The following is a 27,547-nucleotide window of genomic DNA, read 5'->3' as shown; positions in this document are numbered from 1 at the left end:
AAAAGGACTTGCACTGGTCACAGTGTTAATATATTTTAAAAACCCGAGTAATAAATGGTTCATTTGGAATGACCTGGAAGAGAGAGACGGAAAATATAACTCTACTTATTGGCTGAAAGGTGAATTATTAATCTCCAGTCCCTTATCTCCCTCCATAAGATCTACGTGCTTAGACTGTCTCCTGGCTTTTGTGTGTGGGTATGTGTATCTGTGAAGGGAGGGAGAAATTCATTTGTATTTGAGGAAACTGTTGATTCACAACATGGAGCAGGAATAGTATGCACATAGAAGAACAAAAAATGGAAAAAAAAACCCTAAAGAAATGAAAAGTAAAAGGCTATAAATGTAAAAATCTTTAAAATATAAACATTTCTTGCTACCTCATCATTTTATAACTGACATAAATTTTTTTCTTTCTATTTTTACTTCATTTTTCTTTTTCTTCCCCCTTCCTCCCCCCCCCATATGGTATCAATGAGGTATGCAGTGTTTTAGCTCAATTTCCTGCAAACTTTAAAATATTTCATAGAAATTTTCACTATATTGAGAAAAATCACCTGCAAAACCCAGCAAATGTTGATCATTTCCATCATCTGTTAATCTCTGTGTCCTCATCGTCTTTCTATCTGATCTTTCAGTCCATGAAGCCTTGTTTTCCTTTCACCGTGGCTTTCATTAATCAGTCTGAGTGTTTTTACTTGCTAGTGTTACATTTTTCAATACAGTCCCTAATGCCCTCTGCTTGGTTTCATAGAGACATGTATTGAGATATGCATTCAATTGAGAAAAATTATGGAAAGGTTTTAAAAAGAGGAAATTCAATCAATATCTGAAGGGCTTTGTTTCACATTATCATTACAATTTCTAAATATTTGCCAAGGAGAAAAGTTAAAAAAAAAAAAAAAAATTAAGGGGGTTACAAGGAAAAAAAAACCCAAACAGCTAAGGAGGAAATCAAGGCTAATGTGTTCATATTCTGCCATTTCCATTATTCCTGAAGTTTCATGTGTGCTTGAAGAGATATATAGGTTATTGGTTAATTGTTCACTTTTGCTTTTTTAATTTATTCTTTGAAATCTCTATTTAAATGAAGATGTATGGCAACACAAGTGTTCCTTCATAATATACTAGATATTGAGGCTACCTTTATTGGAGAACCCTGGAGTGCTTTGCAAAGCACAGTGCCAGGCTTGCAATCCTGAGGACATAAATAGTCCCACTGAAGTGAATGAGATCATTATTTGCATGATTAAATATCATAACATTAAACTGTACATAAATGTTACTGTAGTGGGTAGAGAGGGGGAAGGAGGAGAGGAGTGTGACATAAACTTTCAGGTGACAGAAGAGGAATGAATTCTGCCTGATTTCATCCTTCAGAAGCCTTCCAGTGACAGTATTATTTTTAAATGAGTTTTAGTGATTTTGTGACACTGCCAAGTCATTTAGCTCTATTTAAAAAAAAAAAATCCAATAGCAACAAAGATTGAAAAATGCACAGTACTGATCTACGGCCAACAGAGCCCGACCAGGATTCAGAAGGTACGTGTGAAATTACCTTGTTGGACCCTCAGCTCAGGCACCCTTCAGTGACAACCAGGGCTTCTGCAGTCCCATCCCTCTCCTGCTCCCCAGTATGCGTGGCCTTTCTCCATGCCCTGCAGAGCCTAAGCATTGCTGCAGCAGGTTCCTATGCTCAGAAAGACCTCGTACTCTCTTGGTAGCCTTGCATAAAGGTGTCCAGCACTTCTGAGGCTGAGATTCAGAAATACGTGCAAGAAATGTGCACACTGTTACCTAAATGCACTGTACCACTTTGCCATCACCACCGAAGAGGGAGTAGGCTCACCAAACACACAGATGGCACAGAGCTAGGCAGGACTGCTGGCATGGAGAAGGGTAGGTTTGATATTCAACACATTCTAAGCAAATTAGGCACACAGGATGGGAAATCTACAGTGCATTTTAGCAAGGGTAGGTGTAACATACTTCATACAAGCTGTTATGCACATATGGAGCCAGTAACATCTGTCTAGGGCTTAAAAGTGGCAAAGAAATTTCAGTAGGTCATGGGATGAGGGCAGACATCTCACAGGATATATAAATAGGAGTGCAGATCATAAGAAAAAGTTCTTGACCATAAGATATCTTTTCAGTATAGAACTGAGTTGAGTTGTGGGCATCTCACACAGGGAGAAATGAAACTCAAGATCATGAAAGTGCCCAGCATTCAGATCAAACAAAAAAAACCAATCAGGGGCCTAGAAAATGTTACCCATGGGGAAAAAAAGGACAGAAATTAGGTTGTTTAGAGTAAGAAAGTAGAAGGGGAGGAGTGAATGGATAGAAGACACATTCATTAAATATGTATATTTTACTGCCAGGATAATTCTTTTCTCCCTGTCCAGGGTGGACAGGACAAGAAGTGATACACTTAGTGAATGCTGCAAGGAAAATCCAGGTTAGATATGAAAATGATAAGGATGGAGAAGCACAGAAATAGACTGCCTGGGGAGGTACAGAGCCTCCATCGCAGGAGCTGTGGTGAAGGTAGAGCTCAGTCTGCCATGAGGCCCAAGGACTTTTTCAGCACTGTGATTCAGTGGTTACAGGATCATTAGAGAACTGAAAGCTTATCTTAGCTTCATCTTATCTATTTTGAATGGGTGTCTCTTTAAGCTACATGATATATTTGTCTCCTTTTCCTTTGATATAGTGTGCAATCTGAATAAAGTATTTTTTTTCTGGGGTAATACCACTAATAATTATGATTTCTTTTATAAAAGGTATACACAAGTATTTAAATAAGACTTCCCCCTTACAGTAACATTTTCACTTTCAATTAGTGCTTCAATTTCCATGGGATTTAAGATATCTAGAAGTAAGGATGCATGTCTCTACCATTATTGTGAAGCTAGTATTAACCCTTTCCATTTTAACAGGGTCTTGCTGAACCACAGGAAAGACCCATCCCTGTTCACAAAAGCACTACTCATTCCTTATCTGAACAAGAATTTCCTGTCCTTATATCTCTACAAAACCTGCCTCACACATGGGACACGGACTTGGCTGGAGTCCCCACATCCATTGTAGTGCAAATACAAAAACAGTCAGTGAAATCCTTCATGAATCTCCATGCCTTCCTTACCACAATAATAAAAGGTGAATTAAATAATGAGAGTCGACAGTCAGAGGGGTGTTCAAGGAGGCTGGGGCCCAGGGAAAGTCAAGCATCATTTGCTATGTTCAAGCACCAGCTATGTCCAAGGATTCCCAGCAGAAGCCACAGTTCCTAAGGGGCAACACAGCTCCCTTCCAGGCTCTGTCCCACATCTTCATTGCTGACTGAAGGCAGCTGCACGTTGTCTTATGAAACACAAAGAAAACACCTCTCCCTCATTTTGCAGTAGTCTAATGTGTAAACCATTTCTGTTTCAGTTGCTTCTAGCAGCAGGGTTTCAGCTCCGAAACCGTCTTTCCCCCAGGACAGGGTTCAACCACTTCAACAAGATTTATTCTGGGCAGAGGAAGGATGGAAGAACCAAAGGTGGGTACCTCCTACCCCTCTTCTCCAGGCTGTGCCACTGTGCACAAAGCAACCAGGTTTGCTGGCACAGACAGAGCCCACAAGCAGAGGAGCAGAGACAACATCACCTACCACCTTGAGGGGGTGAGGATTGGCTCTAGCTCCGGTGCCTAAGCACAGGACAATTTTGGTTCTTTATACAGCAGCTTTAATGTAAACGCTGACAGGATAGGAGCCATCAAACATAAAACCACGTTCTCTTAACACGGGGTGTTAAAGCCACAGCGCTAGCAGTGCAAGCCCCGTTCTCTGAGGGTCTGAGCTCACCCAGGCAGAGGCGGATTTGGTTCCCAAGGCTCCCCGACACAGGGCGAGAGTCCCAACCCCCAAGCAAGGCCTGAGGCTGCTCTCCCTTGTGCCCAGGCAGAGGGACACCCGCCTTCCGCGCCGGGTCTCCCTTCGCGGACGGATGGAGAGACCCGCTGGGCACAGCGGGGCAGCCCGGGGCACCCGCACAGGCGCAGCCCGAGCGACACCCCGAGGGGCGTCCTGGGACCGGGGAACCGCACCCCGAGCCGCCTCCCGCTGCCCCCCCCAGCCCCGGCTCCGCGGCTGCGGCTGCTTTAACCGGGCAGGGGGGTGCGGGCAGCCCCGCCGACGTCGTGGGCATCAGCTGACCGCGCCGGCTCTGCCTCCTCGCGGTCCCCGCAGCTTCGCTCCGGCGGCGGCTCCGCCGGGCGGTCCCCGGGGCAGCGCGACCCTCGCCCCTTCCCTCTCCCCTGCCGAGGGGAGCCTTGCAGCCGCAGCTCCCCCAGCCCCAGCCCGACGAGAAGTTGGGATGCTCCCAGCGGTCTTCCTAGCGCTTTGAGTTTAGGGCGGGATTTTCTTTCCCCGCTCTTTCGCTTTTTTTTTTTTTTTTTAAGGCTTAGGTTTTGGTGGGATTTTTTTTTTAATTCTCCTCTCTTTCTTTATTTCCCTCCTTTTTTTCTTTCTTGCTGACAAGGAAGCCGAGCGGCTGCGATGGATGGCAGCCCCGAGCCCGCTCCGGGCAGCGGAGCCCCGTAGCCGGGGCATGTCCCGCCGCCGGGGGGGTGCGGGCGGGCAGCCCCCGGCCGGCGGCTCCGACGCCGTGACCGAGGATGCCTCCTCTCCCCTCCCGCCCGAGCTCGCAGGGCTGACCGCGGGGATTACGGCAGTTCCCGGGGTCCAGACCTCGGAGCGGAGCCCCGGGAACCGCGGAGAGAGGAGGCTGTGAACGGCTCTCCGCAAAGGCGGCTCCCCCCACCCTCTCCGCGCCTCCAGCCTCCGGATGGGGCCGAGGATCGCCCGCCGGGCAGCGGGGCCGCTCCCGTAGATGCTCCGCTCCTCCCTCCTCCTCCTCCTCCTCTCCGGACCCGCTCGGCTCCTTCCCCTCGCCGCAGCCGGGCTCCGCGGGATGCGGCTCCGCGGGGCGCCGCGGGCGGGGGGCGAGGGCCGCCTGCGCTGAGCCGGGGCAGCCCCCCCGGACCCCAAAACGACCCCGCCGCCAGCCGAGCCATCGGACCCAGGGACCTGCCTCTACATGTGATCCCCCCCACCCGCCCTTCTCCATCCCCTCCCTCCTCTCCCGAGGCTCCATCCCTCCCTCCCTCCGCTCCCCTTCCCGAAGACCGTGTGTCCCCGTCCCCCCGCGCGCCCCCCCCCCCCGCCCCCCCGCCGGTGCTCTGCCCCCCCGCCAGTCCCCACCATGGAGCTCTCGGAGGTGCGGTGCCTGAGCGACAGCGATGAACTTTACACCATCAACAGGACCCCCCCCGGCAGCGGCAGACCCCAGCGCCTGCTGTGGCAGACGGCCGTGCGCCACATCACCGAGCAGCGCTTCATCCAGGAGCACAGCAGCAGCAGCGGCGGCAGCAGCAGCGGCGGGGTCAAGGGCTTCAGCTCCGAGGAGACCTGCTGCCCCAACCACCACCCGCACCCGCTGCACCACCACCACCTCCGGCGACAGTCGGCCGGACGGAGTCTGGGCGGCGATCGCCACAACAACGGGGGCACCAAAGTCTTCCCGGAGCGCACGAGCAGCAGTGGGGACCTGGGCTTTCTGCCCCTAGACTGTGCCCCCAGCAACTCCGACTTCTTCCTCAACTGGGGCTATACCTACCGCGGGGTGATCTTCCCCACGCTCCGCAACTCCTTCAAGTCTCGGGACTTGGAGCGCCTTTACCAACGCTACTTCTTGGGCCAGCGGCGCAAATCTGAGGTGGTCATGAACATCCTGGACGTGCTGACCAAGCTGACCTTGCTGTTCCTCCACTTGACCCTGGCCTCTGCTCCCATGGACCCCATTAAGGGCATTCTCTTGGGCTTCTTCACGGGCATCGAGGTGGTGATCTGTGCCTTAGTGGTGGTCAGGAAGGACACGACCTCGTACACCTACCTGCAGTACAGTGGTGTGGTCACTTGGGTGGCCATGGCCACGCAGATCCTTGCAGCTGGCCTGGGCTTTGGCCTCCTTGGGGACGGCATTGGCTATGTGCTCTTCACGCTTTTTGCAACCTACAGCATGCTCCCACTGCCACTAACCTGGGCCATCCTAGCTGGGCTGGTCACCTCTGTCTTGCAACTCGTCATGCAGCTGGTTATCCCAAGGTTGGCTGTGACTTCCCTTAACCAGGTAATGTGATGAGGAAAGGGTGGGAAGGTGGGAACCCTCCTCTTCATCCATCACTCTGGGTGAGAGGAGGTGTGGGGTGTCCCAAGAGGTCATCTCCCTTTTAATCAGGTGCTCAGAGGTTCGTTATCTGGAGGGGAGACCGTAGGCACAATGCAACCTCCCTCCCCCTGCTTCTCAGTCCCCCACTTCCTATCCAAGGTTTCATCTCACACTCGGACACATTCTGACCACTCTATCCCCTCTCCTCATACACCCACTTCACTGTTACCTCTTGAAATATCTTTGGGGAGAGCAGCTCCTGCGATAAGTGAGGAGGATAGGTCATTTGTCATTCCTCTCCCTTACTTCTGCCAGTGGTTCATGACATAAGGTGACTCTGTCTTAGACAAACTCTCCCACTGCTCATCCCTCATTTTACTTGCTCAGGTCTTTTAACTCTGGATCTGCTGGAAGGACTGATACTTTCATACGTGCAGCACATCTTGATCTGGGCTATAGCAAAATGAGCAAAGCGTGCTGCTCTTTTTTCCAGGAGAGCAAAGCAGTGCCCCAGTAAAATCTTGGGAAAGCTCCCCTTAGAGGTGTCATGTGAGATTCTAGACTGTCTCTGGAGGGCAGCAAGAAGCCTTTTCTGCTGGTGGTCACGGAGCAAACATTGATGTGCTGCATCCTTATAAGTGATGTCTAGGACAGAGTACTGGCTACATGGGGGAGTGGTGGTGCAATGCAAACCACTGAAAGGCACTGGGCACAATATGGGTCTGAGGAGTTAAAGCCAGGACTAACCCGACTTCACACTCACCTGGCTTCTTCCATGTGAGAGTGAGAATGCACGAAACTCCCAACATCCCTGCAAGGCAAGAAAACAGTGTATTTCTAGGGCAACTTAATCCTGGGTATTCTTGCTGCTCCCTTTTCTCTCCCTGAGTCTGTCAGAGCTCTGTGCTACCGATATTTCACAGCAGATTATCATCTCCATTTGGCTATCTCTGGGGTGTCAGGGAGGAGGGGGTAGAGGTAGCGCAGAATAATCCCCAAAGGATGGGGCGTGCAGAAGAATGTGTCGCTGGTGGCATCTTGCTTATGTGAATGGTGGGATGCACAGCTGCAAAGTGGCTGACCTTGCACCTGGAAGTTTTGATGATGATGGTCCTTGGAACACATCTACCGCCCTCAGATCCTGGTCCTTCTGAAACCCCTGCCCACCCCTGTCCATCTTTTTCCTCCATGTACTTGTTAGCTGTGGGCTGCCTGGCTTTGCTTCCCAGTGGCCAAGCTCACACTGTTTCTGGAAAAGCTGCCCCAGTGTGTTTTGCCTCAGGGAGTCCTATAGACGTGAGACAATTAGATTGCTCAGAGTTGTTCTTAGTAATGTGCTGATGAATGAACTGCAGATGTGTGCCATGTCCCACTCCCATGCACTGCTGGTGCTATTGGTGCTGGGTCAAAAGCTGTGTGAGTTATGTTGATTTCTTAATTTACTTCCATGTTCTATCCCAGAGCTATGAGTAATGCACTCCTATCTCATTATGCTCAGGTATCACAGCTGTTTAGCCAGTACACACACATTTCCCCACAGACATTCTTAACACAGACATTTCTCAGGAGAGATATTCATATCTTCATTTTGCAGCCTGGTACCTTGCTAGTTGTGTGAATGACAATTCCCAGCCAGATGACTGCCTTCATGAACTACGTAGATAAGTCGCCTTACCAGGATCCGCCACCCGTCGGTGTCGATTCACACCGGGTCCCTCCTCCCCAGAGCCCGCTTAAAGCCGCCTAACTACGCGCCGCTTCAGCACTTTGCCTCCAACCCCCTCTGGGAGAGGCCAGAACCTTCTCCTCCGCGGGGTTTCGCTCGCCACTCCGATTCCAGGGCGACCTCGGAGAGGGGCGAGGAGCCGCTGCCTCCGCCCCCAGCCCCAGCGCCCCCAGCGCGGCCGCCGCTCCCCGCCCGCCCCGCTCCCTCCGCGGCGCTGTCCGCGGGCGCGGTGCTGAAACCGCCGCGGCGCTGTCCGCGGGCGCGGTGCTGAAACCGCCGAGGCGCTGCGCGGCCGCTGCGCAGCTGCTACGCGGCGCGGGGGCTCCCTCCAGCGGCCCCGGCGGGAGCTGCCCCTGCGCCCCCGCCGCGCCTCCCGTCTCCAGCGCTGAGTCCTCACCGGGCACCCCCGGGGCTTTGAGGGAGCTGGAGCGGGTGCACAGGGAGAGGAGGAGACCTGCTTAATTACTTTGTAGTGTCGCACCATTCCTTTATTATTTTTTTTTCTAGAGAATTGCAGAGCGCTTTCAGGTGTTTAGACAATGAGAGCTTTCATGGCTGGTGAAAGGTATATAACTATTATTTTACAGGTGAACGTGAAGAACTTAGATGACTGTGTCAACAAGGTTGTATAGGAAATCTTTCAGACAGCACAGATTTCTTGACCTTGCAGGCAAAGCACTGTCTTTAACCCCAGGGCTCATTTCTCCAGGTAAAATACTGCATCTTCCCTTCAGGGGTGCCTTAATGAACTGTCTGATTATTAACTAGGGGTGCCTAAATGAACTATCTGGTTATGTAGCAATACCTGTGACCATCTTGCTATGCCTCAGGGTGCAGAGAAATGCTTACAGTGTACCAAAACCAGGAAATAAAGTATACGATGAAAGAAAAAACTGAGGGTAGAACTCTGATTTTGGTACAGATAATGGGTTTTTCAATGTTTTCGATGAGACCAAGCTTTCATGCATGAAAAGTACTTAATTCAATTCTGAACAGAAAGAATTGTCTACCCTGGAGTCAGTTTATTAATGTACCCATAGTATCCATTGGGACCCTGGTTCCGATCCTCTTCCCAGTCACACTCATAGAAATCAGTTACAAGTCTGTCTAAACTTGTAGAGTTGCAACAGTTTATACAAGAGGAAAATCAAGTGTTGTGATCTGTTTTTGCTTAATCTCTTAATTAATCCTAGTTTTCATTGATAAAGATGTTTACAAGTTTAATTAAGTAGTAATGCTGAACACAGACATGCAGTGCTATTGCCTGATTCAGGTTTTTGTTGAAGTTAACAAAGTATGCATTACGATGGGTACAAATAATGCCCACTGTTCACCATTTTTTAATTGCAATAACACTTAAAAGGTCATGTGATTTTTCTTCCCTTGCATCTCTAAAATTAATTTGAACCAATATCCTCTGTAAAGGTGAAGGAGAAAGACTGTCTTGAGATTAGATCTTAAAAAGAAGACACACACTCACTAAAACAAGTGTTAACTCACTAGTTTGAATCCTGCCAAGTGCTCAAAGCTTCTGGGGATGTACAACTAGGCTGGACGTTTTAGGCTGGACGTTAGGAAAAAATTCTTTACAGAAAGGGTCATTGGGCACTGGAACAGGCTGCCCAGGGAGGTGGTTGACTCGCCTTCCCTGGAGGTGTTTAAGGGACGGGTGGACGAGGTGCTGAGGGATATGGTTTAGTGTTTGACAGGAACGGTTGGACTCGATGATCCGGTGGGTCTCTTCCAACCTGGTTATTCTGTGATTCTGTGATTCTGTGACTACCTTTAAACCAACTGACCCCAACTGAAATGATAAGCTATGTGCTGCTGCTCAGCCAGATGAGAGCCTGCTAGAAAAGGACTACAGCCATGATTTAAGAAAAGGCAACACTGATACGGATTTGACTAAAGATTTTATCAGGAAACAAATAAGAATTGCAAGATCTCACTGGTATGCAAGTAAAGTGCGTTGATTTCTGTGCCTGGTCGGGTACCATGCTGGGGGTGATGTTTGCCCCTGATGTTCCCCAAAACAAAAGCTTCATTTGTATTAGATTCATTCTTACAGTTTTCCATGGTTATAATATGATACAATCCAAATTTCTAAGACTATATATATGTTTCAGACATATGGGGAAGAACAAACCCTTCAGAGCTCCATAGTGTTATGTAACATAGACAGATGATAATATAGATATGAATTTTGACAGGCTTGGAATTATGTAAGCTACATACGTACTCTGGGTTTTAATCCTCTGCCTGTGCACTCTTCACTCATGAGTAAATACCACTGGAGTCAGTAAGCCCACTCTTGTGAGTAGGTCACCTGCATAATGGATGCCTTGAAGGATCAAGTTAAACCAAACTTTTAAACTAGATTTAGAAATAACCTTGAAATCGTAATATCGAAATTATGGAATCTCATTCTTTTTCCCCCTGTTAGCATCTGTCTTTCCAAGTTTAGACAGTTCTGTGAATTAATAGAGCAATTTTGCTTCCTTGGATTTATTTTTTTTCCCAAAACCCTCTCTCAGGGTTATTAATAGAGAAAAAGGGAGAATTCATGAAGACACAAGGAGTCCTATAGAAACAAATCAGTATAATTATTCAATGGCAACAGACGGGTTTTATGTGCATATTTCAACTATGTGTTTTCCAAAATCTGATTGTAGATATCAGTATACAAGTAGGTACAAAACACACTCATCTCTTCCAATTTTTTTGCCCAATGCTAGTGTAGTGTCTGTTAAACCTGTAAGGTATAGAGATATTTCAAAGTTGGCTACCGTTTGAGAATCTGAATCAAAACACTCCACTTTTATCCCTATGGCTGCTTTCATAGCATTGCTGTTTCTTTTTCTGCCATAGTCCATTGTGGGTGACTTGTAACCTAACAGTGTGATTTTAGACTGGATTATGATCTTGTTTCCTTTTATATCCTCTAGTATCACCTGACCAGTATCACTGGGTCATAGCATAATTAGATTAGAATTGGATAGGTTAGAATTTCTCTGAAGCATCTGCATCATTATTGTACTAAGTAGGGCAAATGTCTCAGTTATATTTACAATTTTATAATCAATTACCTTCAGAGAGTTCCTTCAAAATGAAGGCAGAAGCATGAATGAAACCTGCTTTTGTCAGCGAGTTTCAACCTACAAGTTAGATCACTCAGTGTTCTCAGTGAGAGTTACTTTGCTAGATTTGATGTGACAATTTTATGCTGTCAAGACACTTCTGGGTTGTGCTTAAATTTTTCTTTATTGCTTGCTTGTTGTTTCTCATGGCCTAGAAAGAGAAATATGCTCTAAAATAGCAGCATCTAATGCAAAATAATGACATACTGGAGCAGCGCACTTACAGCTGACAGTTAACAGCCGACTGTGCTGGAAAGATCTTTATTAGCCTGCACAAAAGACTGAAGGGGATAAACTTCTCCAGTCCATCCTCTTACTGCACTTCTCAACCCAGTCAATTATATGATCTGAACAGGAAATATAAGAGTCCCAAACTAGAACTGTCTAATAGATTCTTCTTCCAGAGAGCAGAACAGGTGAGTGTGGAAGGCCTCCTTCTTCCATTTTTCCTTATTTCCAGAATATTTGGCTAAGCAGAAGAAAAACTGGAGTGTTTCATGTAAAGGGTGAATTTAGTAAACAGATTGGAATTCAGCTTTTAATGTGATGCTTGGGCTGATGGAAACTGCAAACCCAAACCCACGTGCTCCACTGCTGCCTAACACCCCATCCCTGCAGACATCTTGCTAACATCACATTCCTTTAAGTGCAGTCTTCTTGCACTCCACTGCACTTCTGTTTCAGAGCATTCCATGAAGTCCCTCAATGACTCAATGCTAAAGTTACTGTTCGGCCTAGCCAGAATCCAAATACTTTCCTAGTGGGAACACATTTTGGTGTTGTATGACACTCCATGTTCCTGCCTAATGTCAAAGCCAGAATTGAAGGGGCTGTGTTCTTCCTCTGTGTAATGAATGCAGTGATAAAGATGTTCCTAGGCAGTGGCAGATAGAATTTTAAATCCCTTTTTCCCTGGAGGAGATTGAAATTCACTACTGTTACTTCACCAGAGAGTTTCAAAAGCAAACCTTCCCTCATTCCTTGTACAGCCGTTCTTCTGGGAAGACAAGTTAAGATCCACTAGGGAAAAAAAAAAAAGAAAAAAAAAGAAAAAAAAGAGAAAAAAGAAAAAAGACCAATCCTGACTCTAACCAACTGATCCAAACAATTAAGGAATTCATCCATAGTGGTGTCCTTGCTGAACATTTTAGTGTTTTATATAATGGTATTAAGTCATTCCCTCAAGCACATGTCCCGGGCAGCAGACTGTATGGTCTGGTCCCCTCTCTCTGACCTGATAAATCAAATCTTGAATGTCTTTTTTCAGCACGGTGGAGCTTCCTCAGAGAATTTCTCTCTCGCTTCATCTGCTGCCCCTCCAGCTCCTCAAAAGCAAACACAGTCCAGGGGGAGGGCTTTCATAGGGAGGCAGAAGAAACTGAATGAGGGATGAGCCTCTCAATCATTGAAGCTGCTATGCAGAAGAGATACAGCTATTTTAAAAGACATCGGTAGTCCCAGTTCGGTGTTTAAACAAAAGTATAAGGTTTAAGGCATACCTCTTGTCTGCCATAGTTCCCTCCTAGCTAGTTCTCTTCCCATTCATCACACTGGCTACTTTATAGTCAATCTGAGACCCCAGATCTTTTCTGCATGTTGTATAAGGGCCTGTAAGGGCATGATGGCATTCAACATAGGCTTGTAGCTTAGACTCTAGTAGTCATGTGTCTGCAAATGAAGTGCACAAGGACCTTGATCTGTGGTTTCTGGGCCTTTTCTTATTCATCTAGCCCTTCCTTCAGAGACAAACGCTGTTTCACTTGCTCTGTTCTTGGTGTAGTGCAGCTTGTACCCATCCCCAGTGCGGAAGGGTCTGTAAAGTGGCAATCTGTCCCAGGGAAGGAGCCGAGTGCAAATAGCTGAGTTAGTAGTGCAGTGAATCTTGGGCATTTTGGTACCAGATTCACTCATTTAAACTGGGAATAAAAGAAACTTGGCTAGTCAAAAGGGATCAAGTGCAAGTAATACTGAGTACTTAATATTTCTTGGAACAAAGAATATTATTAAGGGATCTTATTAGGGCCTGACTGACTTGGAGACTCACAACAGCTTGATTTAGGAGCCTGAGTTAAAGCACACAGAATGTAATATAAAAAAACCCTACAGATATTACGATCCTTAGGTGAACCAAGATCGCTTCTTAGGACCCCCTATAGGGAAAACATTGATCTGAATCCACGTGTCTTCTGAAAGAGAATACAGACATGGATGTCCAGCTCCTCCAGGAATCTCTTGGAGTGGACTCTTTTACTCTTATTTCTGCTATCATCCACGTCTGCAGATAGAGATACCACTGTGGTGCCACCTAATCTAGAACAAAAAACATCAGAAAATGTACACAGGGCAAACTGCAAAGCCAGGCAGCCATTGGCTGGAAGTGTAATATTTGTTCATACGAGTTCTGTTTATTAGCAACTACTTTAAGAAGTGATGCTCTGTCGTTTGCCAGCTTCTTCTACTGCAAGGTTTCACGCAGATAGCCCTAGGAGAGTGAGGAAGGCTGCTGAGTTCATTAATTAACCATTGCTGCAGTCTAAGAAACAGCTGAAGCACATCAGTGTGAAAAAAAAGCAAAACCAACCCAAGCTAATTTCTTTTTCACAACCTCAGTTGTACATCTCCCAAACAGTCTGATGTTCATGTTATAATTTTATACGATGCTTAGTTTTAATCTAGAGAACAGTTGCCCCTGGTATAAATGAAAGACTATTTGAATGAGTTTAATGATTTAATTCTTCTACCTAGTCAATTTTCTTTTTCAATTTTAATTTAATCATTACTTTACAGTTTTGGATTTTTCTGTATCGTCACTTTCCTTTGTTTTAGCAACACAGTCCCTTAAAAATAAGATGCAGGAATCTCTCTTTACTGAAATCAGTGGAAGCATTCAACAGTGGTAGAATCCTAATTAGGAAAATCCATTTGTTTCTTTAGAGGGATCTGATCTCCAGGCACTTTATGATTTCTCCTTTGTTCAACCTCTGCCTTTTTGTTTACCTGGAAGCTACTCAGAGATGGAGTTATCTACTCTATGCTGCTTGCTTTAGGTCTGCCACAGCAGGAGCCTCATCCATCAATGCAGAGGTATCATCACAGCGCAAATAAGAAATAATAATAACCAGGAAAATCAATCAGCACAGTACTATGTGATATTATGCAGTCCACTTGGTGTTTTATAACTCTGGAGTAAGGATCTTATGTAAAGAAATCACTTAGATCTCATGACAGTTATTCAAATAATTGTACAAGATCAAGATACACACATTCTTCTATCCTGTGACTCTTTATGATATGTGAAAGTGCCTCTAATGCTTATTGGCATTAACAATCTTCATAAGCATGCTAGATAGCACTATAATTGAGATAGGAATTATCCCACATGTGCTCAGTATGGATGTAATTTAATGTGCCAGATATGTGTATACTTTTAGAGGAAGGGGTGATATTCACCATAGAATTGAGCTAGGGACTGGAAACGAGGATCATTCCCCTCTCATCACTAAATTTATCGTTGGCCTGTGCTGACCCACACACATCACTTTATATTTCTGTGCTTCATTTGATTTGAAAATTTGCCTTTCCCAGTTGCTGTAATATGTGACTAATACATTCAATTGCTTTGAGATTTTTTGTGCAAAACACGTCCATCATCTTCCATGATGCATAAAAAGAGGAATACTGTAATGACTTCTGTCAGCCATGCAGGTCTTTTGTTAAAAAATGAGTACACTGAATGCAGTGGGAGTGTTTATATATAACATTGTTTTTTTTAAAAAAAAAGACTTGGTTTCACATCATTTGGAGAAGAAGATGTTGAGGAGAACCTTGTTGCTTCTCTACAGAGGGAGTGGAGACAATAGTGCTAAGCTCTTGTCCCTGTCATCCAGTGATACGATGCAGGGGAATGGTGCAAAGATGCATCAGAGAAGGTTTAGACTGGACATTAGGAAGCATTTCTTTACTGAGAGGGTAATCAAACCCTGGAAAAGGCTTCCTAAAGAAGTGGTCATTTCCCCAAGCTTGACAAGGTTTAAGAGGCATTTGGACAATGTTCTTGCATGCTTTAACTTTTGGTTAGCCTGGAATTGCTCAGGCATTTGGACTAGGTGATCGTTGTCGGTCCTGTCACAGAATCACAGAATCACTAGGTTAGAAAAGACCTCCAGGATCATAGAGTCCAACCATTCCTATCAATCACTAAACCATGCCCCTCAGCACCTCATCCACCCATCCTTTAAATACCTCCAGGGAAGGTGACTCAACCACCTCCTGAGCAGCATGTTCCAGTGCCCAATGACCCTTTCCGTGAAAAATTTTTTCCTGATGTCCAGCCTGAACCTCCCCTGGTGGAGCTTGAGGCTATTCCCTCTTGTCCTGTCCCCTGTCACTTGGGAGAAGAGACCAACACCCTCCTCTCCACAACCTCCTTTCAGGTAGTTGTAGAGAGCAATGAGGTCTCCCCTCAGCCTCCTCTTCTCAAGGCTAAACAACTCCAGCTGAAAACTGTGCTGCACAAAGGGTCAGGCAAAGTTAGGACACATTTCAGGATTCAATCCATCCCTCTCCCCAGGGCTGTATTAACCCTTCCCAAGCAGGGTGCCTGTATCCAGTCAGTGTGGTCAGAAAACTAGGTTTATGATGATGATCAAGCTACGTATTGGAATTGTGTAGGGAGGGTTGGTTTACCAAAGCTGGAACAGTGCCTGGAACTGTTCTGGTGATGCAGCAGCATAGATGACTGCATTCCAAAGACATTATTTGATGCTGTTTAGTGCACTGCAGGAATGAAGTTTCCCTGCCTGCTTGTCCTGCTTTGAATTGCAATGAAGGTGTATAGTTGGTTAGGCTGATAAAGGTTCTAAGCACATACAGTAAGCGAGCAGCATATCTCAAAATGGACAGAGAGTTTTGGTAGATCCCTCCAAGATCTGGAGGTCCTTGAGAGTAAAAATTGAAAATTGTTCTTTGAGACTGAGGTAGAACTGAAATAATATGAATCTTGCCCAAAGATGTTACTGTAAAAACTTTTTTTTTTTGACATTTCCAGAATGTAGCTAAATGTCATTCTGTCTGATGCTGTGATAATTCCCATGTTCTCCCCACTCCCTAGAGTAACAGCAGCTTGTTGACAATAATGGGAAGAGAAGAACAATTTTTTATACGTATTTCATTTGTGCTAATGTGATTGCTCTTATCTGCTATGTTTCATTAGCCACCTGAGAGGCTACAAGAAATGGCAGAACACATGAAGTGTTCTCATTTTCCGTGTGATGGAACAGGATGCTAGGGCCTCCAGTAACCTTCTTATAAGCTTAACAGCTCTTCATGCTTAGAAATTATTTTTACCATGACTTATCACTTTCTTTCCTGTAAAACCATACTCGTGCCTACTTATTGTTAAGGGATAGTTATGTGTATTATCTGACGACAGAAACTGTTCTTTGCTATTCCTCTATAGCAGAATATCTAATGTAAGCACCTGGTTACTCCAAATCCCATCAACAATAAATACAATTAAATTTAAAAGCTTTCAAGAAAGGACTCTCAGAGGTAATGTGACTCTGAAGAAGTGCAAAAGAATACATCTTAACATTAAGCTAATTACTTTGAAGTCAATAAAAGAACTCATACACTTAAAGATGAGTATAAGTTTAAGTTAGTTGATGGCCTAAGGCCATTAACGTAGGAGAAGATTGTTAGGATAGCTGTTCTTTCCTCTTCAAGCAGCTCACAATGCTGGCCAGATTGTTTTACATGACACCAAAACATGTTAACTTCCTTAGAGAATTTACAAATGGTTTATTCAAATGTCATTTATTAAAGAAATCTTTAAATAATATATAAGAATGAAGAGTATTTGATACCACTTCTGGATTCTTGTGTAGCACAAGACTTCTGTAATTAAACTTGACATAGCTGATTTTTTTAAATCAAAAAGCAATCACTATATCTAATAACACTGGATAGCATCCCATATTTAAATTTCTAAAGGTTCAAAACACTTCATAAATTTACATATATTGGTATTAGATGGAGACAAATACTCAGCTAAAACAACGTTGTGGAATTTCAGGCTTTATACTTTTTTTTGTAACTTGATTTCAGTTTTAGTAATTACATTTGCAAATCAAAATGTTTACTATGTTCCTAAAGCTTGTGTATATCTAAGGAGAGCTTATGGGTGCAATTTAAAAACAGAACGTACACACACCATTAATTAAAAGACATTTTTTCTAATTACCATCATTGAAAGCTCAAACTATAATCTGGAAATCAAACTGTCATCTTCTGGCTAACCGCAATACAGATTCAACAGTAGCATATTTGCTGAGGAATTGCAAGGTGCTTAGTTGGACCTTAGTGGCCTTTACCTTATAATGATGATTCAAGGAATATCGGACAAAAAAAAAAAGGAGAGAAAATGTTAGAGCATCCTACAAATAAAGAAAGGATTAAAAATCCAATTCATAAACACATAGTCCTTCTATGAGCATTGTGGCCCACAAATCGTGGAAGGATAGAATCATAGAATCACCAGATTGGAAGACACCCATCAGATCATCGAGTCAAACCATTCCTATCAGAATACTACCACCACGTGGAGCAAAGTGATTCTTCCCTCCTTCTCGGTCCTACTGAAACACATCTGGAGTTCTGTGCCCAGTGCTGGACTACCCAGTAAAAGAGAGGCATGAACATCTCAAAGTGAGTTCAGAGAATAGCTGTGCAGTGCCATCTGACAAATGAGGAAAGACTGAGAGAGCTGGGACTGTTCAGCCTGTAAATGAAAAGGTTGAGGGGGAGGAAGAGTATAATGTGATTAGCATGTATGTATTAGCATGTATGAAGGGTAGTAAAGGAGCCAGAACCAAATTCTTTTCAGCAGTGCTTAGTGACAGGAGGAGAGTCAATAGGCACAAACTGAAACACAGTAACATCCATTTAAACATGAAAATAACTTTTTTTACTGTAAGGGTGATTGAACACTGTAACAGGTTGCCCAGAGTTGTTATGGACTCTTCATCCCTGGAAATACTTAAAATCTGACTGGACAAGACCCCAGACAACTTGTTGTAGGCGGTCCTTCTTTGGGGAAGGAGGTTTGACTACAAAATCTCCCCAAGTCTCTCTCAAACACATATATTCTGTGATTCTGTGATATCAGTACAAGTATTGTTTCATGTACACAGATCCAAAGATCTGCTGAGGATCTGAAAGAAAAAAATAACATCTCCAAATCCAACCTGAAGCAAATGCACCATAATCCAGTGCTCTGTCACCTTCACTGTAAAGAAGTTTTGTGTTCATGTTAAGGTGGAACTTCTTGTGTTCCTGTTTGTAACTGCTGCCCCTTTTCCTGTCGCTGGGCCCTCTTGAGAAGAGCCTGGATCTACCCTCTCACCACCTGCCTCTTAGGTATTCATAAGCATTGATAAGGTCTCCTGTTAGTCTTCTCTTCTCCAGGCTAAATAGACTGAGATTAGTCAGCCTTTCCTCATAAGAGAGATGCTACAGTCCCTTGGTCATCTTTGTGGCCCTTGTGTATGGACTCACTCCAGTAGTTCCTTCTATTTCTTGTGGTGGGGAGCCCAGAACTGGACACAGTATTTCAGATTTGGCCTCACTAGGGCAGAGTAGAGGGAGAGGAAGACCTTCCAAGAGGCTAACCACTGGTTAAAGGACTACACTGTCAATAAATTCCCATTGAAGGCAAAGAAACAGCAAAGAGTGAATCTGCTGAATAAGGAAAGGCCATTTTTGCACAGTGAAAAATAGTTTTCAGGTCATAATCATCTCATTTTATTTGACCTTCAATCTTCCTCCTCTTATGTCATAAATGTAGTCTGATTTGTTTTATTTATGAAAAATATATATGTGTTTATTATACATATATAAATATATTCAGACTACCATCTTTATTATAGATCTGTTCCATCTTTATTGTAGAATCGTATAATTATACAGATTTGTGATGTATATGCTACTTAAGAAGAATAAGATTTTTCCTGGTGGTTCCCAATCTAAGCAAAGTATGAAAACAACTGTGTACATTAAAAGAAATGGATATTGTCTCTGAAATCTGTGGAGCTACATCTGGCTTTAAAACTATTCTTATACATATAGTACACACAAAAATAACAGAAACAACATGGGTATACAGTGTCATGAGTAATTGTAGCAATTACTTCATGCTTGGTAAGTAGATAGAGCATTGTTAGAAAGTGGAAATATCCACATCAGCCTTCCACACTGGGAAGCCTCATGGGGTACTTTGTCTCTTGCAAAGTTTCTCCATGTGTAAGACCCACAATGGGTCCTTTAGATCAAAGGCTGCTTTCTGTTACTGGAATAACATAGCACCTTCCCTAGGGCTGAGCATCCCACCCTGCTCAAAAACAGGGAACCAGGCTTTTAGTTTTAAACAGCCACAAAATATTTCCTTCCTTCTCCAATAAAGAAAGAGGCCTTACCAGAACACAATTGTAATTCAGGGAACATGGCAGCTAATGTTCTTTTCAAGGGCAATAAACTCTGACCTTGTCAGGATATTTTAATCATGTTTTTCTTGTTGTGAAGGGCAATTCAGTCTTTCAGCAAAATGCCTTTATTTCTAGACTACAAAATCAGTATCAGCAGTTCAGAGTAACTATAGAGAGTCTTTTAATGACAGATTTTTAGGCAAACATTTCTCCTTCTGCCAGATACAGCAATGTCTTGAAAAATGAGTACTTAGCAAATCCTTGCTGGGTTTTACGTTCAGAGTAGAGGATGGTGTAAAACACACATGTGAAATACAGGTGCTCTTGTTCTTATTGAAAGTAATGTGGTAGGCAGAAGTAGGTCATCCTTGTGGTTTTTTTTTTTTATTGTTATAATAATTTTGAAGATGTGCACATTGACAGTTTATGGCTTAGGATGCATTTTTCCAGGAATGTGTGTATGATCCCATCGAAATCCCATGCTACTGCTCTGTTCCTACAAGGCCTGGACCTTTCATAACTGTAAGTCCTACAGATTGGCAACATCTGTCCTTGTTATCCAGCAAAGAGTTTTTATTGAATACTGAGGTAAGCAGGAGCCTCTATCTCCCAGAGGAGGAGTTTTGCAACTCTGAGTGGCAACGACCCTTCCATTTCAGTTCCCAGTTGAACTCAGTGGAATGTGGGAGTTGAGAGCTACCATATGCTGCCCGCATGCTATAGGTGTCTTCTGAATCTTAAATTCTGTATTTAGCCACATTTTTCCTTTTAGATGCCATCAGAGATCAACCAGTCTGAGAAAGGCATTTGCACACCTAGGCTGAGCTGCCCAGAAATGCAGTAGTTGCATCTCTTTGCTATTAAGTGGAGAAAGAAAAAAATGTAAAGATTGTGGGTTTTATATAATCTGCCAAGAACAGAAAATTTTAAAACACACACACAGAGCTTTTGGTTTTAATTACAGAAATTTTTTAAGATAGTCCTTTATAAAACTTTTATGGTTGTCTAAATTTTTCTTGCCTGTTTCCAGGCATTGTTCTCAAATTTATTTTTGTAATATTATCTTTGGAGTTATTTGGTCTGACTGGAGTTTTGTTATTAATTTTTTTGCTTAAAAATATAATTCCCATGACTTAGAGTTTTCATGCTTTATAAACTCTTTGTGAAAATAATACATAGGAACGTGCCAGAAGGCAAGAAAGAAGGCCAGAATGTGTGGCATAGGTTATATATGATACAAATACATTGTGTGTGTGTTGCAAGGATATATTAGTCTTATGCTTACATAATGATTAATTGAGCTGAGTTTAACAAATGGATGTGGATGTTCATGAGGAGGGAAACAAAAAGAAGTAATTTCAGCTTGTTCTGTTTTTTACCCAGAATTTAATAAAGGTTACACATGCAGTTACTGTACAGTGTTGGCCATCAGATGTCAGCTTAATATTGACAGCCTGCATATTTGTAATGCTGTTTATAGACATGGTTTTAATTACTTTCAGTACTGCACAAAAAGAAAAGCATTTGAACAGTAGGGTCTGTGTGGAGCCTTATGTTCATTTAAGAACAGATATTCTATTATTTTTCTGTCTGTAACATTTGTACATACCTTGGAAAGGATGTATTTGGCCAATGTCAAGTGGCTGGGTAGCAGAACTTAAGTTCTAAGAACTAATTTCATTCTTCTAGGCAAAGTAAAAATTCAAATTGTTATCAAAAAGGATACATAAGCTGTTCTTTGGGATATCTGAAATGCTTCCTTTCACTTGTGTTCTGACTGCTAACAAACCAAGATCATTGGAGGGAACTGCCTAAAAAGCCATCAGAGCCAGCAAGCATATCCCCATCAAACAGAACCACCTTTGGATCAAGTATTAAATGTAGTGATAGGACAAGGGGTAACAGTTTTAAGATGAAAGATGGTAGATTTAGATTAGATAGTAGGAAGAAATTTTTTATGGTGAGGGTGGTGAAACACAGGAATATGTTGCCCAGCAAAGCTGTGGATGCCTCATCCCTGGAAGTGTTCAAGGCCAGGCTGGATGAGCATTTGAGCAACCTGATCTAGTGGAAGCTGTGCCTGCCTATGGCAGGGGGGTTGGAATTCAAGGATCTTTAAGGTTCTTTCCAGCCCAAATCATTAAATGATTCTATGATTAAACAGTAGAAAATGTCTTCACTCTTAACTCAGTCATTAACTGTGTCCTTTCTCCTTGAGCCTTTTCATAGATTTAACTATTAGTAGTCTGGTTGCAAAAAAAGATCAGCCAATCAGGCAGGTCAGTTTCTAAAACTGGTTGTGCTTAGTTTTCATTTTTCAAGGCTCAAAAATAACATTCTCTCCACTTCCCGAAATTCCAGTAAAAAAATTACTTTCTCAGCTAATTGTTGTCTTTAATTTTGTGATGGTTTTTGTACCATGAATCACAGCAGTGTCAGTCTTGATATTCATACCCCAGCATGTCCAAGGCCACACATAATTTCTTTTCAAGCAGTCATCTGCTGAGTGCTCCTAAGAGAGCAATGTTTACTTGTCATGACTGCTGCTACATTGATCTACAGCAGATACATGAGCTAATTACTCACTAAGACCAACCAAATTTTGCCCAAGCAAATTTCTCTTCGAAGTCAATGAGGTTCTGTTTGAGCAGGTTAAGACTGACCTAGGTCTTGAGTGAGTGACTTTAAAGAACCTGAACTGCAGAAATGTGGACAGCATTCATGGCTCTGCATTGGACCAAACCCTGGATGAACTTACACACGGCTAGGCTGATATAAAACTTCTGGGGGGTTTCTCTTGTTACTGTCCATGAAGAAGTAATATTCTCTAGCAGCTCTTACTGGCGATGCAGCTCATGCAGCAGGATTCATTATTTGACTTTAGAGACAGTGGTTGTTTTGTCTTGTATCATTTATTTAATATTCCATGAACAGTCCAATTTCTTATGCTTACATAAGCAGAGAAAACAAAGGCATGGCTTGTATTGTCAGGCAAGGACAATTTGGTCCATGGTAAATATCAGGGTTTGATGTTAATCCCATCCTTGTTTTGTACCAGGATAAGCCACTGCCTTCAAAGGAATTAGTCTTAGGTCACACCAGTGCCAATGCAAAATGAATACTGTGCTATAAGTCTCCTTTCCTAACAAAGTGACGAAAGAAACCTAATCCTTCATTGTTTGTGGTATATTCTACCAGCCAAAGGACTGAGTCAACTTTTTCCCACAGTGCACTCAGTACTTTTGATGTCAGACTGACTTATTCTAGCTCACCACACTGAAGCATTCACCGTGACTAACAGCAAAACAACACCCACAGGTTTCACAAAGGAAAATGTTTGTCCTCGCCTAACACTCTGAGATAAAGTTTTAATCCAGCTGGACTGGAATGCTGTATCCTCTCATGGCTTTTGTCTGGTACATTTCCATTTGCTCCCACATCCCTTCCCTATTTTCTCTCCAGGATAGTTCCTAACTGAGTGTTCAAAGAAAATGAGATAAAGAAGACTTAAAGAGAATATTGAGTAATGGTAGACAGTTTTCAGTAAAATTCCCATTTAACCTTGAGTGATTCATGTCTTCCACTGTGCCTTAGCTGTGTTCAGTCAGTTCTGGAGAACAAAAGCTCCTGGACCCTTCTACCCCCTCCCCAACTGACCTAAAGTTTCCTTTAAAGGTTTATCTGTATCTTCACAGGCTCTGTTTCCTGTGGTTTCACAAGGTCGTAACAGCACTGGCTCTCAGTGTGATTAAGGATGTCTGAAATTCTGTGTACGCTGAAGTCAGGCTACAATCCACCACCTTCCTGCTACCCAAGATTTTCCCAGAGTAAGGGTAGGCCCCAGATGCTACAATTTGTTATGTTTGCAGCTGAATGTTACAATCAGGGATAGCTGAGAAAGTTTTGGGGAGGGATGTTAATGTTTTTTCCAAATTCTATGCTGAGAAAGGACTCTAAAAATTTTCAGAGGTCAAATATAGTCAGAAAGAAAAGGAGATAATGAGCGAAAAAATAAACACTGGGAATATTAAATTGCTTTCATTGCGTCATTCATTTCATTCAGGTCATTTTTCCAAAAAGAATTTCAAATGAAAGCAGAGCAGGCATAATGGGAAATTTGGAGAAAGGAGATATTTTCCTTATTATTTCTGGACCAGCAAACCCATAGCGTGATCTGGGATCTGTAAGTCTACTCCTGTGGTCTTACACATCAATCAGTTGTAGATTCAGTGGGTAAACTCCATCTCTAATGACACTTATGCAAAATTATAGCCATTTACAGGTGCAACTGTGGGGAAAACTTAGCCCTGCCATTGGCCTTTAGTTAAAAATGCTGATAATAATGCACAAAGAGTCTTTGCTTTCAATACTGATTTAGCTTTTTTTTGGTTAATGGTTTAAAAAAAAAGTACAGCTGTGAGGTGATTTGTTTGGCAGTAGGTGTAACTGATTAAAACATGCTGCTGATCAACAGAGCTTCCCATCAGAGTAGAATCAGGCTTTGAAGGACAAGGGTTGTTTAGGAAAGGACATTCAACACCATGATATGCCTCACCTATTTTTTTATTACCAGTATTTTCAGTACGCTTTCAATTAAGCCAAATTACTTTTTGGTAGGTATTACTCTCACTCTCACCCAGTCTGGAGTGGCTTTCATAGACAGTCGTTATTTCTTGATAAAGAGGCCAAGAGGAATTTACAACCACTACATTTTGCTCTTACTTTCTTTTTTCTATTGCAATACCAAAGAGGAAAAGAATGATTTATAAAATCCTGCTTCTTTCCTCCATCTAAGACCACAGCTTGATAATTCAGGGGAAAACACACACAACCTGGCCTAACATAGCTAGGAAGGAAAATAAAAAGCTTCTTTGGTGCAGTCTGTTGTTATAACTCTGCAAAACAGACTGAAGCAGGGTCACTGTACAGAAATCATGACGATTGCCAGCTCCGTTGGGAAGATACATGGAGTACATACTGTGGGTAATTGCTGCGATATGCATACATTTGATCAGATGAAGACAGCAATGAGACGTGCCAGAAAAGATGAACTGCTGTCAGCTCTACAAACACAATTATTGCTCTCTCAGTTTTGACATCCTACTTCGAATAAGAGCCATTATATGGAGCAATAAAAACAGTTGCACAGAGCACCATCGCAAACTCACTTAGCGGAAATGCAGACTACCTAATTCTGTTTTCCTTAAAATGTAGTTAAACTCTCTCTAATGCTGCAAAGTAGCCTTCATGATTTTTTTTTTTTGTATCATTACTGCTAATCAGTTTTATGATCTACTAAGGGAAGGACTAGGAGTTCTTCTACCTTGGCTATCTTGCATACTGAGATAATGTCAAGAAAATGTCCTAAAGTGACTTTCAGTGTAAGGGTCCCAGTTTTACAGTGTTCAAGTTCACCCTAAAACTCAGTGATGCTCTCAGACGTTTCCAGACTGGGTAACAGCTGGATTTTTTTGTCACTGGGAAGCTATCTGTGATGTCTGATGACTGGTACCCAAATACTGGTGTTTCTGACTTGGTATCTGTTACTACAACTCATATCCATGCAAGGGGTAAAACCAGCATTTGGCAAGGGTTTGTTTAAAAAAAAATCCAGAAATTATTTTTTTTTATTAATATCAAGGATATTTTGAGTGTTCTTCCCCATTTCAGGTTATTTTATTATAAATCTTTGTTTAGATGTTGTAAGGCTTTAAATGGAATGCGACTTCTATTGGAGGTGGTTACTTCGGTATTAATTTTGAAGAGTAAATGTGCAGCTTGTAAAGGAGATCAACTTCCACATAAAAAAAATAGTAGGGAATATTTTAGTGTAAGACTGAGCTTCACAAGCCTGAATATGAAGGTGCAGGAAGGGAAATTCTACAGCTGTTCTACAGTCCCTTCTGAGCACTGAGTAGGGGAATGCCGTCCCTTCAACAGTTTTCTCACATATCCGGACTGCCATGGGCTGCTTCCAGTGTGTTCTCTGTTGTGTAGGCATTTGTGCCATGCCTTGTTTTTTGCTGTGTTTCGTGGGTTGTTACAGGATTTATTCCTGGTTAGAACACGTAGGTAATTTAGAGTTATTCTCTAGTGCATGTACTATGGTTTCAAGGTTACATATATTTGAAGAAGAAAACAGATTCCTGTCTGAGCCTTTCAGGTTTACTTAAACACATGAAATGAGGTGGCATTTTTGGGCAATAAACTGATGGCTTTAGATTTCTCCTCGTAATTACCCTGCAATGCAGCTGTCTCAAAGTAGAGGGAGAAGGTATATAACCAGCACAAAGAAAACACTGAATAGAAAGGAATTTTTTGCATAAGGATAAGATTTTCCTTTTGAAATAGGCACATTTCAGGTAGCTGTAATAGCATACTCTCTGCAAAATGATGTCAGGAGTGCTGTGCTTTTCAGTGCATAGGAGACATGATCACCAGATTTCATTGTGTAGTTCAAGATCAGTTCCGAGATGGAAGTCAGAGAGTTCAGCAGAGAACTTGGTAGCTATCAAAAACAATTACTAAAATCTGAATGTTGTTCACCCCTCTCTGTCCATTTTTCTGTAAACATGGGCTATGACCCTACTACTGTCATTGTCTCAGACATTTCTAGTCACTTTAGCATCTACAAAAAGAAAAGCACCAAAAATGTTATCCAAAGTCCTGGAATATTTTTTTTCTTAAGTTTATACCTGAATCCTAAATTTTAGATGAGTTCAAGGGGAGATGGAGATGTGCTGAAAACTATTTGCCATTTGAGGCTGCTTGATGGCACTAACAGGGTTATGCATTTGCTTGACTGCTTCTGTGCATCACTCAAGTTATGTCAGCCCTTATGTGTGTGATATATGATTTTACTGAAAGATCTCATGTGCCACATCATGTCTTGCCGTGGTTGACCACTGACTTACCAAACTTTATGGTTTGAGCTACCTATGAACAACTCAGTCAGACATTCAATTTTCTAGATTTCTAGTGGATTCAGTGAAAGGAAAAGCAAGAAGGAATTAGCCACTTTTCTAGCAGCAAATTAATCTCTGGTTCTGAATACTAAAGATACCTATATCTGAATTCTGTCTTGAACTACAAGAACTGATTTTCTGAAAACATGTCTTTGTTGAGAGGGAAAATGTTTTTCATTTTCTAAATCATTAGCAGTACAAGAGAGTAGGCATGTTAGGATATTCTGTAAACAGAATGGAGAAAACCAGGTCTGAGACCAGTTACCGTCATTGAGGCTACTCTAATAATCCCTGAGGGTACACCCTGTGTTCACAAGGGCCAGCCTGCCATGCACACCACAGATTTAGTGCACATTGAAGACTAGACTTTGTCCCTAAGTACATGGTGAAGTCCTCTAATGCCTGCCCTGTAAGCATCAAGACCAGGCTTCTGAAAAGCTCTCAACTCCCCTGAAGGCATAAATAAGACTTGAGTTTTTGAAGACTTGTCCAACATTCCCATGGGAGCTGTGCACAGCTGAACCACAAAACTCATTTCTAAACACAAAATCAGAACATGACAATGATGTAAATGGGTCATTCACATTTAGCACATCAGACATGGGCAAGGTAAAGCACTGCTCTTAACCATTGTAGTCTGTGCTTGACTACATTTACCATGAATAAACAGTATTATTTTCTCCATACATGTCTTCTCAGTTTTGTGGTATATTCCTGTATTTCAGTAAATTATGTATATGTAGATCAGATAAAAGAGATAGCACTCACTCCAGCTGTGAGTAGGATTGAAACAGCTGTTGTACTTTTGCATTGGGCAATATAGAGGATTAGGAACAGATGAGCTTTCTGGAAAGCCATTGCAGCAGTTTGGGCACCTTTGTAGAACAGGCTGGTTTCCAATAAGTGTTGATGAAAAAGCACCCACAATCCAAAACAAACTAAAAACTTCTATTATGGCACTGGCATTTAGCAGTTAGACTCTGGAGAAGTCAGATGGATTGAATCTGGGGAATAAAAAAAG

At 42.9% G+C, this 27,547-nt stretch overlaps 1 protein-coding gene across 2 annotated transcripts in view; it reads left to right on the top strand.

Annotated features, from left to right (window-relative positions):
* Nucleotides 1-5,244: 5,244 nt before the first annotated feature.
* Nucleotides 5,245-27,547, top strand: part of ADCY8 (adenylate cyclase 8) — a 123,816-nt gene continuing 101,513 nt past the window's right edge. For both annotated transcript variants that reach the window (XM_069854669.1, XM_069854668.1), the window contains exon 1: nucleotides 5,245-6,179. In XM_069854669.1, coding sequence (XP_069710770.1) covers nucleotides 5,253-6,179 — 927 coding nt within the window. In that variant the 5' untranslated portion in view covers nucleotides 5,245-5,252. The remainder of the gene's footprint in view (nucleotides 6,180-27,547) is intronic.

Source organism: Phaenicophaeus curvirostris, chromosome 3 (genome assembly GCF_032191515.1).
Source record: "Phaenicophaeus curvirostris isolate KB17595 chromosome 3, BPBGC_Pcur_1.0, whole genome shotgun sequence".
NCBI classification, from domain to species: domain Eukaryota; kingdom Metazoa; phylum Chordata; class Aves; order Cuculiformes; family Cuculidae; genus Phaenicophaeus; species Phaenicophaeus curvirostris.
Note: the sequence above shows the minus strand (reverse complement) of the source record. Positions and strands in the feature narration are given on the sequence as shown.